This window comes from Larus michahellis, chromosome 1 (genome assembly GCF_964199755.1).
Source record: "Larus michahellis chromosome 1, bLarMic1.1, whole genome shotgun sequence".
In the NCBI taxonomy this organism is placed as follows: domain Eukaryota; kingdom Metazoa; phylum Chordata; class Aves; order Charadriiformes; family Laridae; genus Larus; species Larus michahellis.
In genome coordinates this window covers 11,345,338-11,357,868 of record NC_133896.1, presented here as the reverse complement: position 1 = coordinate 11,357,868, position 12,531 = coordinate 11,345,338, and the positions used below count along the sequence as shown (strand labels likewise).

Sequence of the window (12,531 nt, the reverse complement as noted above, 5' to 3'; positions counted from 1 at the left end):
CTTACTCAGAACATGTCAGGTCAGTCCTGACTGAGAAGCGCCTGTTTGGTTCCACTGCACAAAAATGGAGCTTAGGACGACCAGCTGAGTAGATGTCTACAGTTAGGTGAATTAATCCCTCTTTTTTCTCTCTTTCACTTTAAATGACATGTCCAAACTCATCTGCAAGTCTATGTGGATACGTAACTGCTCAGGGAATCCCAGCCTGCTGTTACATCATTTAAGCTTATTTCTAATAGCTCTACTCCGTACAAAGCATGTTTATGAATTCATCTGGATCCCCCCCTTGCATGTTTGGTCGGTATCTTCTGAAAAACACTTTAAGCTGTTATACGAGTCAGAGTGATGTGAGGAGGAATGAAAAGAAGAAATTACCCAGGTTTGGCATCTTACATGATCGAAGAGAAAGGGACTGCTAGCAAAAGCACTTTAAAGAAATAGGTACTTCTTATTTAAAGCATGAAGAACTGTGAGGTTACAATGCAGCATGGTCTTTATACTAATAGTTCAGGATTAACTTGGCCGATACGAAACATGATTGAAATACAGATTAAATTAACAAGTCAGAAATAGAATAGATATGGAAATTAATCTGATTCACACATGGCTACATTTGTTGAAGGAGAGGAATTAGTTGCTACCATGAAGAAAGACTGAGTAACTGAAAAGACGGAGACCAAATATCAACAGGTGTAGTTAGCAATGGTACCAAAATGAACATCATGACTTCAAAGATACCATTATGTTTAAATCACATTTTAAAAAAGCTCTACTTCTTGTTTCCCCGCTATCACTGCTGACTGTAGAGTACAGTGATCTTCAAGTCATAAACATTCATGTGCATCACATAAGAGGAATATTCTCCAACCTATTTATAACTTGATTTGTTACTTGGCCATGGTTCCTAATCTGTCCGTCAATATTATCAGCATCTGCCCTATGCCAACGAGCTAATGAGTTCATTTTCTACCATGAAGTCATGAGCCATCAGTCTACTTGTCATGTCCTGTACACATCAGGCTGATGCTGCCTGTAACTGCATATATAGCAAAAATAATAATAAAAGCATGTTTCAATAATAAATATTATTCTTTTTAAATACTAAATAGAAAACCTAAGCCATTAGTACTCACCACCAAGGCTTTAGATCTGTTACTCAGAAGTTTTTCAATGTCTCTGGCTGCAATTTCCACTAGCTGACGAGGGTTGTTGGCTTCTACAGTATACAAATCTCTGTTTTTCAAATAAATCTGCAAGAGGAAAAATTGGAAATAAATCAAAATGGCAACAGATATTCAAAATAAGCAAAGTGACTTGATAGAACGGGCATCATGTCCTCTGTTCTTACTGGAAAGCTTCAGAAAGATTATTGCTAGAAAAAACCAAACATGCTTTGCAAAAGAAATGCTTCACCTCCACGCCTGAGAGGTAGAAGTTGCTACTAAAAATCATTTCACAAGTCTTCAAACCTGACTGTTTCTTGTGACAGACTATTCAACTGCTAAAGGCTCAAGGAAACTGATTCCATAGAGTGCTGAGAGAAAAGTAAAATGGAGACACCTTAAAATGAATGAAGCTGAAATAGAATAATTATTGCTGAATTTAATTCTTCCTTGAAAGCTGAACAACAGACGTACCATTTGAAGAAAATCACTTAAGTAATGCTAATGTAATCAGTTTTGTCCCTTATCTATTTATTCATATCATAGTGTTAGTATTCATGAGGAAAGAAGAGGGAGAGGAAGAAAAAATAAATAAGAAAAGAAGAAAAAAGAGAAAAGAAAAAGGCTTGAAATGGGGAAAAAAGGAAGGTGAAAAAAGAGGGGGAAAGAGGGAAAGGCACTATAATTATGTTTCTCTTCATGAGTAAAGGTTATCTTTGGTAAGGAGCCATTATCTGTTTCCAAAGAGGAATGTGTATATAAAGGAGATAATTTGATGTGTTAAAAAAACAAACAAACAAACAAACAAAGCCACCAAAAAAACTACAGTGAAATGCAAGCAACAAGAAGTAAAGAAGAAAAAAGTAGCAAGAAATCCATTTGGCTACCACTATCCTACTAGAACTTGATAAAGAAAAAAACACAGTATTGGAGGGGGCGGGGTGGGGGGGGGGAGAAGTGGATACCTTATGGCTAGATGGGCAAAGGGGGAAAACTAATTTATGCAACCAACAGATGGCCTGAGTTTACTCAAGTACTCTGCCTCTCCGCAACGCCGCGTGCTGGGGGCTGCGCTGTCTCCTGGGGAGCAATTCCAGGCACTGGCAGGAGCGGGTCCAGCGCTAATGCACTGGCTGCCATCCAGCAGAGAGACGGCAGGCCAGACCCAGTCTACCAGCCCCGCCAGGTTTCTTGGGATAAAGCTACGGAGACCTTAAAGAAACTCACCAAAAATATGGCTCTGAGGCTTGTAGCTGATGGGTATTTATCACAAATGAATTTCTGACAACTACAGTTATAGTTGCAATTTTTTATCGGGCCTGTCTCATAAGCTGTCATAGGCTTTCATCACTTTTGAATTTCACAACACTTATCTTGGGTTTTGGGTTTTTTCCTTCAGAAGTACAGGCTTTGCTTTCCACCAGTAACTCAACAATTGGAATAGGCTTTAATTCTTCACAGCTATTTCAAAAATTCAGTGCATCATGAGCTGAAAACCACTACCAAAGAAGACAGTTTCTAATGAGCCTCCGATTATAGTTTAGGTGTTTTTGAGGGGCTCGATTTTGAAAATTGCCACACAGAAAGTTTATCTCAGGTATAACCCAAAATCTTTTTTTTTTTTTTTAAATTTTTTTTTTAGGGCAGATCTTAATAGTAGAAAGGGCCTACAGGCCAATTATTAATTTTTTAAAAAAATTATCCTGCAACTGGTCACCAGAGAATTTCTTACATTTTTCTCTGAAACACACAACATTTGCACAGTTAGCAGTGGAATTCAGAGTTAAATTGACTGTAGTGACCAGAAGAGCCCTACAGTCCTACAAGCAAGGCAAGAGCTGAAATCAGTTTTATAGATTCAAATGGTTTGAATCAGGAATGGAAATTTCAAGAAAGCAAATAAATTGGAGTGACCATCAAATCTGGCAGAACTATCAGATTTCCCACCATGAGCAAATATTTACCCTTATCCTATAAGGACCAGGCACGAGAAGATGGGTGTTACCAGGTGTTTGTGTCTTATTCTTTGAAGGGAAAAGTAGTGCCAATTTCTTTAAACGTCACTCGCGACTATGTGTAGTACACCTGCATCAAATGATACTGAACTTATAGAATGCTCACAAGATTTTGCAAATAGGCTAGAAAACTGTAAAATAACTTTCACTGAGGTTTTTAAATAATAAAAAGAAATAATTTTAAAGCATTCATTTATTTTACTTGTGAAATGTGGGGTTTTTTGTTTTGTCCAGATTTTGCCTGGTTTCTCTTTGTTTCAAATTTCTTCATGCGATTTTTTTCATTTTCTACTCTTTTCATTTGCTACTCAATCGTGAAAGGAGTAAGACAATTTAAACATAATCCCTTTTCAATTGGGAGTTTCAATTAGGCAAAAACATCTTAAAATTTGGAGCAAATAGTAGTTTGTTGCAAAAATGCAATTTCATTGTAATTAAGTTTTACACTCGGTATTATGAACAAACATTAAGAAGGCCTCAAGCAAAGAAAATACACAGTAGGGGCACAGGCAAGAATGTGCTCCAGTAATGCAGGTTTGGGGCCGAGGGATGATAGGGATGAGTTGGAGACCACACTGACCAGCTATATAAGGGCGAGCGCTGCAGTGGTGATTCTCTGACATATTTAGGCACTTTGTGAAATCTCAGTGTTTTCTAACAGTCCTGTGATCTAACTGCCACAGCAAGAGTTAAGTTGATGGCGCACTGCATCCACGCAACCATGACTTTGCACCCCCACCAACGAGAAATAAAGTACCAATAATTCACTGGAGTTAATTTTTTACTCTAGAGTTACAGTAAGCCATACTGGTAAGAGTTTGAGAACCTGGATGGAAATTTTCTACTTTCATCCCTGTATCTAACCATACAGCAAACATATGGTCCTATAAACCCAAATTTGAAAGCACGCAGATTTTTCACAGACCCCATTCCTTTAAGGAAGCTGTTCCCATACCTCCAGGCTTGAATGGTTTGAAAGCTGCATATTATCAAAGCGTGGTCTAGTAGGTACATTTATAGGAAAAAAAGAAACATTTTCATTTTTTTCTTCTCCACCAACTGCCAGAATAGTTCAAAAGCCTGTACTATTTAACAAGGAGATCACCACCACAAGAGACAGGAGTCCTGTTCATACTTCAACTTAAAACCTTTATAATGGGCATTGTGGGTCCTACCACCGAGAAAGCCTGACTCTGAGGCTGGCTTCACAAGCTGTTATCAGTCAATGATTAAAAAAATAAGCAAAAAATTCAAACCGATCCCCAAAATAACCCCTTTGAGTTTTGTACAAGATCCCACATAGAGTTGAGTCAGTGACGCTTTCTCCTCCTCTTCGCTTTACCCCACGTCAGGGCTCGGAGCACCTATCTCTCCTGCTTCTACTGCCGGTGGCAGATTTATCCCACAAGCTCCTAAACAAAAGGCATCAATAATAACTCAGAACTTCACACAGTTCTTTTTATTTTCCTGAAGCATGAGACCCACCTCAACTACCAAGGAACAGTGTAAGAAATAGTCACTAACCATTCAAGAGGTGCGTACATAATTTATTTGTTGCCTGCTCCCCTTTTCGTTAGTTCAGCTGTAGCACTGCAGCAGTTCAGTGCAAGAAATCATGGGGAAATGCTACACCCTTCAGGATTTGGCACCCTGTGACAAACTTCTCCTCCTCCCACCTAGCAGTCAAACACAATTAGCAAAAGCTCTTCTCAAATAGCCATGAAGGGTCTTATCGGCCAAGGTGTGCGCTCATTCATCTTTCCAAATAAAATTTGGCAGGCTCCATGGCTTGTTAAGAAGAGCTAATTTGAATACATTTTATGAAATTGCTTTGACCAAGTGAATGCAAGTTTCGGTTGGCTTTTAAGTCTAAAATCATTTTTAGCACTTTAATCATGAATGTTTTGCTAAAAGCTCTCCAAATTGTCAGTAAAACCCTACCATTTCTCACAGAATAAAGCCTCGTGTCATGACTAAGTAAAATCTGTAAGGTCATATAACCAAAAATACTTCAATTTTTCTCTGAAGTCAATAGCCATGCACGTCTTTATCGAGGCAGGAATGTATTAAAATTGCTTTCTAAATGCTCAATATTTATTCTGGTATAATGAACCGCAAGGTTTTAGGGGAGAGAATATGATGGGGAGAGTCACATTAGGATGAAACAACACAAGAAGGACACTAGCTGAATGCAGTAAAGATTGGAAAACCTGCCAGCTCCTCAGCAGAACATGCCCCACTCCACTCAGCCTTCAAGGACACGTTTATACATCTCCCACAAAGAGACATTGTCTTTGCTTTCTATAAGATTCGTGAGGGAAAGTCAAACATTTTATACAAATTGAGAGAGAATGAAAGATGCACGTTCATTGCAGGGCTCTTGCTACGTTGTGGCAGGCACTGGGGCCCACTGGAACATTGACATTTTATTTGAATAGCCCTCATGTTTTATTGCACTCAGAAAAAGTTCCCGAGAGTAATAAATTATCTGTGCTTTGGACCTGTGGTCTTGACGCTGTTTACACAGATTACCCAAATAACAAGGAATAAGAATTCATGTTGAATTTTTCTAAACTACAATAGAGTTCCTTTGCCTGTTTATTTGTCTGTCTGTTTGAAACTGTCAGCCTCCCGTTTTAAAAAACAACGGAGCCTTTTCTTCAGGCAGTGGCAACCTGGCAGAGGGCCCAAACATGGGACAGGAACATGGCAATCTCAGTTCCATCACTAAATACTTTCATTGACATAGAAGTCATATGAGACTAGATCTTCAGAAGTTCAAACCCAGAATTTCAAAAGTTAACCAAAAACACTCTATCTTTTCCTGCTTTGAAATATGCTTTGGAACAGAGAAACAAAATAACTCAACAGTTCCAGTAATAACTCTCTATACAAGGTAAACATATTGACGTGGTTATTATTTCAATACTACTTTCAAGACCACTTAGGTCAGCTAGGCTGATGGGACGCCTCTGTCAACAATCAGTTCTTTATAATCAGTCTGGGCCAGCTGGAGATTACCGTGATAGTAAAACTACTGCTCAAAGATACTACTGAGCTTGGGACACCAAATCAACCAAAACTTTGTGGCAGGTCTTCCTCCATCTTTTCTGAAAGTGACTACACCAAAATACTTAGAGTGCTTGTGAAATCTGGAGATAGGTTTTACAAGCTTGTGTACCAAATTAATTAACTTATTAAATACATTTTTAAAAACCTTCAGAACAGAGTAAAACTTAAATAAATGTTTTGAAAATAAATCTCTTCCTGCCCACTCCCTGCTTTTGGAGAGGGTCTCCCATGGCCAATTCCCCTTGATCCTTCCAAAAAGTCTCTTGCTTTCTGTCACCATGGGGCACTAATAGTCCTCAATGACCATAACCTGCCTCACTGGGAACCTGTGCCTGTACGCCTCTGCCCACGGGCTCCATTTCAGCCCAGTCCTGAGTTATGGTGTAGTTATGCCTGTCTCCAGCCCTATCCCCTGGATGGGTCTTGGCCTTACGCCGTAGTTACTCTGTCTCCTAGATGGACCCCTCAGATGTATGTTAAAGCTCCTCTGCAGTCCTCTTGATTCGATGGTCGTTGAACCCACACTGTAGCCCTGTATCCAACCCACCCCTGGCCCTGTCTCCTTTTATGTCTGCCTGGAGGCCCTGGTTGAATCCTGGACTTGGTTCATTGCTTGTCATGTCTGAGGCTGCTGCCAGACCCTGTTACCAGCACCCAGCTCCCTTAAAACTGTGCAGTCAGAGCTAAAAACTCCCCTCCCTCCCGGACTCAGGTTGAAGATACACAAAAGAAACTACGTTATCTCAGCATTAACTGCCTGGAACTGGAAGAACTGGAGAACACTTTTCACAAGTGCTTGCACGTTTCTTCATGCAGCCACCCAAAATTTATTACCTTTGGCTGTGAAAGAGCTAATCTGATGCCACGTCCAGAGCCACTACTTCTACAACAGACACTTCATGTGCCAGCAACCCCAGATGACTTATTAGCTGCAGCACAGTACATCACAAATGCAGAGAAGTAGCTTAGATACACAGCTGCCCTCAAAGTAAAAGAGCATTCAGAGCTGTGATTGTTGGGGAACAAGACATAGAAATACCCTGGTGCCTGAGCGACACTGCTGGGGTCCAGCCCAGCTGACAGGTTGAAGATAACTTCTGAAATCCCATCCAGGGTGTAATGCTTTGGGTGCCACTGGACACCAAAGCTGCTTCTGTTCAATGTATAATTCTCTGCTAAAACCAATAAGAACTGAAGAATTATGTTTGGTCTTTGCTAACATTTAGCTGGGAACTGGGTGTTAACAAATGTATGTAGCTTTGAGATTTCTAAACTTAAGGCTGAACAAGGACCCAAGTCACCTTGATAGTTACCAAAAGGAACAGGAACTTCCAGAGCTTTATTCATTCTGATACAAGAGCATCGGGAACTACCGACCTGCCAGCCTCACCTCTGTGCCTGGGAAGGTCAAGGAACAGGTCCTCCTAGAAGCTATGCTAAGGCACATGGAGGACAGCGAGGTGATTCAAGACAGCCAGCATGGCTTCACCAAGGGCAAGTCCTGCCTGACCAACTTACTGGCCTTCTATGAGCCTGACAAACCTACTGGCCAAGTGCAATGTCCTGCATTTGGGTTGGGGCAACCCCCGGTATCAGTACAGGCTGGGGGATGAAGGGATTGAGAGCATCCCTGCTGAGAAGGATTGGGGGTGAATAAAAAGCTGGACACAAGCCAACAATGTGCACTTGCAGCCCAGAAAGCCAACCGTATCCTGGGCTGCATCAAAAGAAGCGTGGCCAGCAGGTCGAGGGAGGTGATTCTGCCCCTCTACTCTGCTCTGGTGAGACCCCACCTGCAGTACTGCATCCAGCTCTGCAGCGCACAGCACGGGAAAGACATGGACCTGTTGGAGCAGGTCCAGAGGAGGGCCACAAAAATTGCCAGAAGGCTGGAGCACCTCTGCTATAAGGACAGGCAGAGAGAGCTGGGGTTGTTCAGCCTGGAGAAGGGAACGCTCCAGGGAGACGCCACAGTGGCCTTTTAGTACTTAAAGGGGGCTTATAAGAAAGATGAGGACAAACGTTTTAGCAGGGCCTGTTGTGGTAGGACAAAGGGTAATGGTTTTAAACTGAAAGAGGGTAGATTTCAACTAGATAGAAGGAAGACATTTTTTACAATGAGGGTGGTGAAACACTGGCACAGGTTGCCCAGAGAGGTAACAAATGGCCCATTCCTGGAAACATTCAAGGTCAGGTTGGACGGGGCTCTGAGCAACCTGATCTAGTTGAAGATGTCCCTGAGTATTGCAGGGGGAGTTGGACTAGATGACCTTTAAAGGTCACTTTCAACCCAAACTATTCTATGATTCTGTGATTTCTGTTCACTCTTACCTAGACTAAAGAGATTTGCCTTACAATTTTTTATTGAATTAAAATGTAAAAAAGCAACCAACCAAACAAAACCAAAACAACATATCAGAATATCCAATAAAAATGTAGCTAATGGGATAACTTAAGAGTTTTTCTAATTTAAACATCTACTTCAAATTGGCCCAGGTTGTTGCTGAGCTCTGAGCTCATTCGTTGCTCTCCATTCTCCCTCTCCCCAACCAAAACAAAATCGTACAGATTGAGCCAAAAAAATATTAGTATTTCATCCTGATACAAAGGGAATCATGTAGCTTGAAAACATAGAAGTACATTTCTTATTGAAATATTGGGTAATGTTACAATTTTCAAAACAAATATTTAGACAAAATTATATTCTTTTATCAACAATATTCCACATGTTTTAGAGAATCACAGTTTCGGCTTTAATAACTTTGTTTAGCTAATGAAATATCAACTAATAACACTCACATATTCAACAATTCAATTTTTTGGCTTTATGAGTGCCATGAAGTTACATGTCATGTCCTCATTTATGTAATAAAAGTGGAGACGGGGGGCCGTTTGACAGACATCCAAACATATGAAGAGATCGTGGAAGCAGGAAAAGTCAGAAAAAAGAAATAACCACTCCGATTCATGTGAGTGATTATTTTTGCTAAGTTTTTATTACTGTAGATATTTTCCTTTAGCTCAATTTTTTAGTAGTTGCAAACAACTATATAATCTGGCCAGAGGGAGCAAATTCTATCTTCTTCCTACCATATCCCATTTCCAAAGTTATACTAATACTTTCTATTTCTAATACGTGCCAGAGATTATTTTTTTTTTTTCTCACAAGACATTTCTTTTCTTTGAATCACAAGTGATCCATTGTGGAACACACTGAAAAACGCTCCTTCCCAAGGAGCATTCTGTATGTTCAAAGAAATCAGTCTGGGTATTTGAAATATGTCTTACTCTCTGCTATATATAATGTATAAATAATATTACAGCTGCTCCTTAGCAACTCACAGATGCCTTCATTCTTGAAATTCATGGCAACAACACAAAGGAAAAAACCACCCCAACAGTTTACTGTATCTGTTGCTTTTCAGAATCACTTGCTTGATCACTGACTGCTGTAAAGATCCGGGGTGACAAGTGACAGGGCAGCTGATGTTCTGAAAACCGTAATGTATCATAGTAGTGATGTGCACATTAGGAAAAATAAAAATATCAGAGAGAGTTCATTCTTAAGTAATACATTCAGGTTGAATTCTGCAAGATGTTGGGAGCACTTACACCTCAGTTAGCATCGCAGAGAGTATAAGTAGTGCCAGAGTCAACTGGCCCACTCAGGTGCCTACTCAAAGGAAAGCAGATAATCAGGGATACTTTGTAGGATGGAATCATCAGACACGTTTGACTGTTGATAATTAACAAAGTAGTCTAGAGGACTTTAAAATTAAGAAGTAATTTTTATAATTATCACTTTGTATTCAAACCTTCACAAAACATGAGTTTGGCTTTGTACCTCTGCTGTTGTACAAAGATCAAAAACAGATCTAAAAATCCCCCTTTGTAGGAAAAATGTATTTTAAGGCATTCAATTTCATTTCATAGTGATAGCAATGCGGTATTAAGTAACAAGACTACATCATTTATCGGTTTCACAGCAGTTTTAGCTCAGGCTTTTAGCTGGGACTGGATGAGAACCCAAAAATCCCAACTCATGATGAGTACAACATGTACAACTGAATCCTTCTTGTAACAGAAGAACAATAGGAAGAAAATGTTTCGCATTTCTTCTGCATTTCTGGCATATTTTGAGGTGGGTACTTATGTAATTTTTCAAACTCACTTATTCAAAGGAAATTTTGTCCTGCCTCACCTGCTCTTAGTGCAATTTAACACCTACTGACTCTCTTCCCAAAGGTAATTTTAAGTCATTGGGAACTAGCAGAGTCTTTTGGGTATTTTACTAACTGCAGGACTTGGAAACTGGTTAGCTATAATGTTCAGGTTTTTTGGTTTTGGTGTGTGGGGTTTTTTTAAGGAAAATCTTTGATTTGCTCTCAGTTTCTATGAAGGCTATCTGAACGTAGGCACCAAAAGTATAGATTTTATTAATGTTAATGCTAATGAAAAGTTACAAATGAACCGAGAACAGTGCTTTGCCCAAAGATTATTCAGATCGTCAAATAGTAATTAAAACTATGGTAATATTAGGCCACCCCTTCCCTTGAGCCTGACCAAGCTTTGCTAATGCAGCCACTTATTCTCAGCGACTTACAGCTGATTTTGCTTGCTGGAAGAAGGAACTCTTCAAAATGCCAGTTTATTGCTAAGGCAACAGAGGGAGAGTAGCATCTGCAAATAATAAATGAGGCTCCCTGTATTTTGACAATCTCTTAATTTCCATTTGGATTACAAAGAGAACTTGCAGATGTGTCTTCAAATTTCCCAGACTGCATTTTTAAAAGTGATTTAATTTTCCTGACATCTCGACATTGGTTAGCAATGTGTAAACTCAACAGAATTTAGTTTGGAGGGTATTCTATTTTTAATGCCTGCAGCTTTGGTATTTGGTTGCACATAGAACACAGCAGTGGCAGTGGTATACCCAAATGGGACATCCCTTTATAAATACTGTATTACGAAAAAATCTGTTACTGTATTTTAGGAATGTCTAACCAGTCTAACCCATCTCATACATTATTTTAATTCTGGTAAATGGACTCCAGCTTCTCAATGAATACCTGAAATGCCCATGTTTCATTCTACCAACCCCTTCATAATTCCATTATAAAAGTAATCCTGCCCTCACTTCCCTTCACCACACCCCACTCAGACAGCAAACTGGTGCCCTTGCCTTAGGGATGAAACAAAAGACACAAATGTAAATAGTGTACAATAGCCAATTGATGCTTAGAAAGAATTCCAGCTTTTAAGAACACCAGCCTCACACAAATTCCACTCGTCCAATCCTACTTTCTGGTAAACTATCTATTTTATTACTCATTTCTGAAAGCATTTTAAAAAATTAAGGAGTTGTTCCCTTGCTTTCAGGTTTTTCTCCTGCTTCTTAGAAAAACAACGTAACAAAGTGCACTTTCACAGAAAACTGCAGTTACAGACCTACCAGCACCACTCATAAAAATGCCCTGAACTCAGGGAAGTTTCAGCATATATAAAACCAGCTGCCCAATGAGGGTACAAGAAGTGCTTCAACAACTTCAACACACTTGTGGTTTTTTTTAATTTTAATTTCAAAATGACTCTTCAAAATTTAGTTGAATCTTTTTTATGAGGATAAGAATTCCTCTCTATTTTATTTGATGTTAAAAAAAGTGATTTAGTCTTTTGTTCCATTGAGAACAACAAAAAGAGACAAAAGAAGAAGGATACAATATTTTTGTGACTTGAGATCTTGTGAATTTCACTGAGTGTCAAAATTTGTTCACTGAATATGAAAGTTTACTTAATTCCTATATTCAACTCATTTAAGCACTTGCTTTCCTTTCTTGAAGCACTGGAGAATTTACCCAGGGCACACAGAGAACAGCTTTACACTTGTGCAAGTTGTGCCTACAAGTGTTGTGGTATTAGTTACATTTTCCATTTTCAGGCGTGAAGAAGGATGAAGAATGCACACCAATATATTAATATTTTATTGGTCACAAGTAAAAAGTCTCTTAAAATTCAGGGTCAAAACAGTGACAAACCTCTCAGAATCTATGGCAATCAGAACAGCCAAGTGAAATTCAGACTTACAAAGACCATAGACAAGATCTCCACAGAAATGTAAACCAAATGTATTTATTTGGGTTGTTATTCTTAAAATAAAACCCACTTTAAAAAAAAAAAAAAACAAAAACAAAAAAAAACAAGTTCTCGCATTTCTTCTTTATATTTTTCTTAATCATAAACCTCTCTACTATTTCAACCTTAAAAAGGGTGAACCTAATATA

At 39.2% G+C, this 12,531-nt stretch overlaps 1 protein-coding gene across 7 annotated transcripts in view; it reads right to left on the bottom strand.

Moving 5' to 3' along the window:
• Positions 1-12,531, bottom strand: part of CACNA2D1 (calcium voltage-gated channel auxiliary subunit alpha2delta 1) — a 426,351-nt gene that overhangs the window by 350,748 nt on the left and 63,072 nt on the right. For all 7 annotated transcript variants that reach the window (XM_074592546.1, XM_074568628.1, XM_074572617.1 and 4 more), the window contains exon 3: positions 1,134-1,250. In XM_074592546.1, the coding sequence (XP_074448647.1) occupies positions 1,134-1,250 (117 nt within the window). The remainder of the gene's footprint in view (positions 1-1,133; positions 1,251-12,531) is intronic.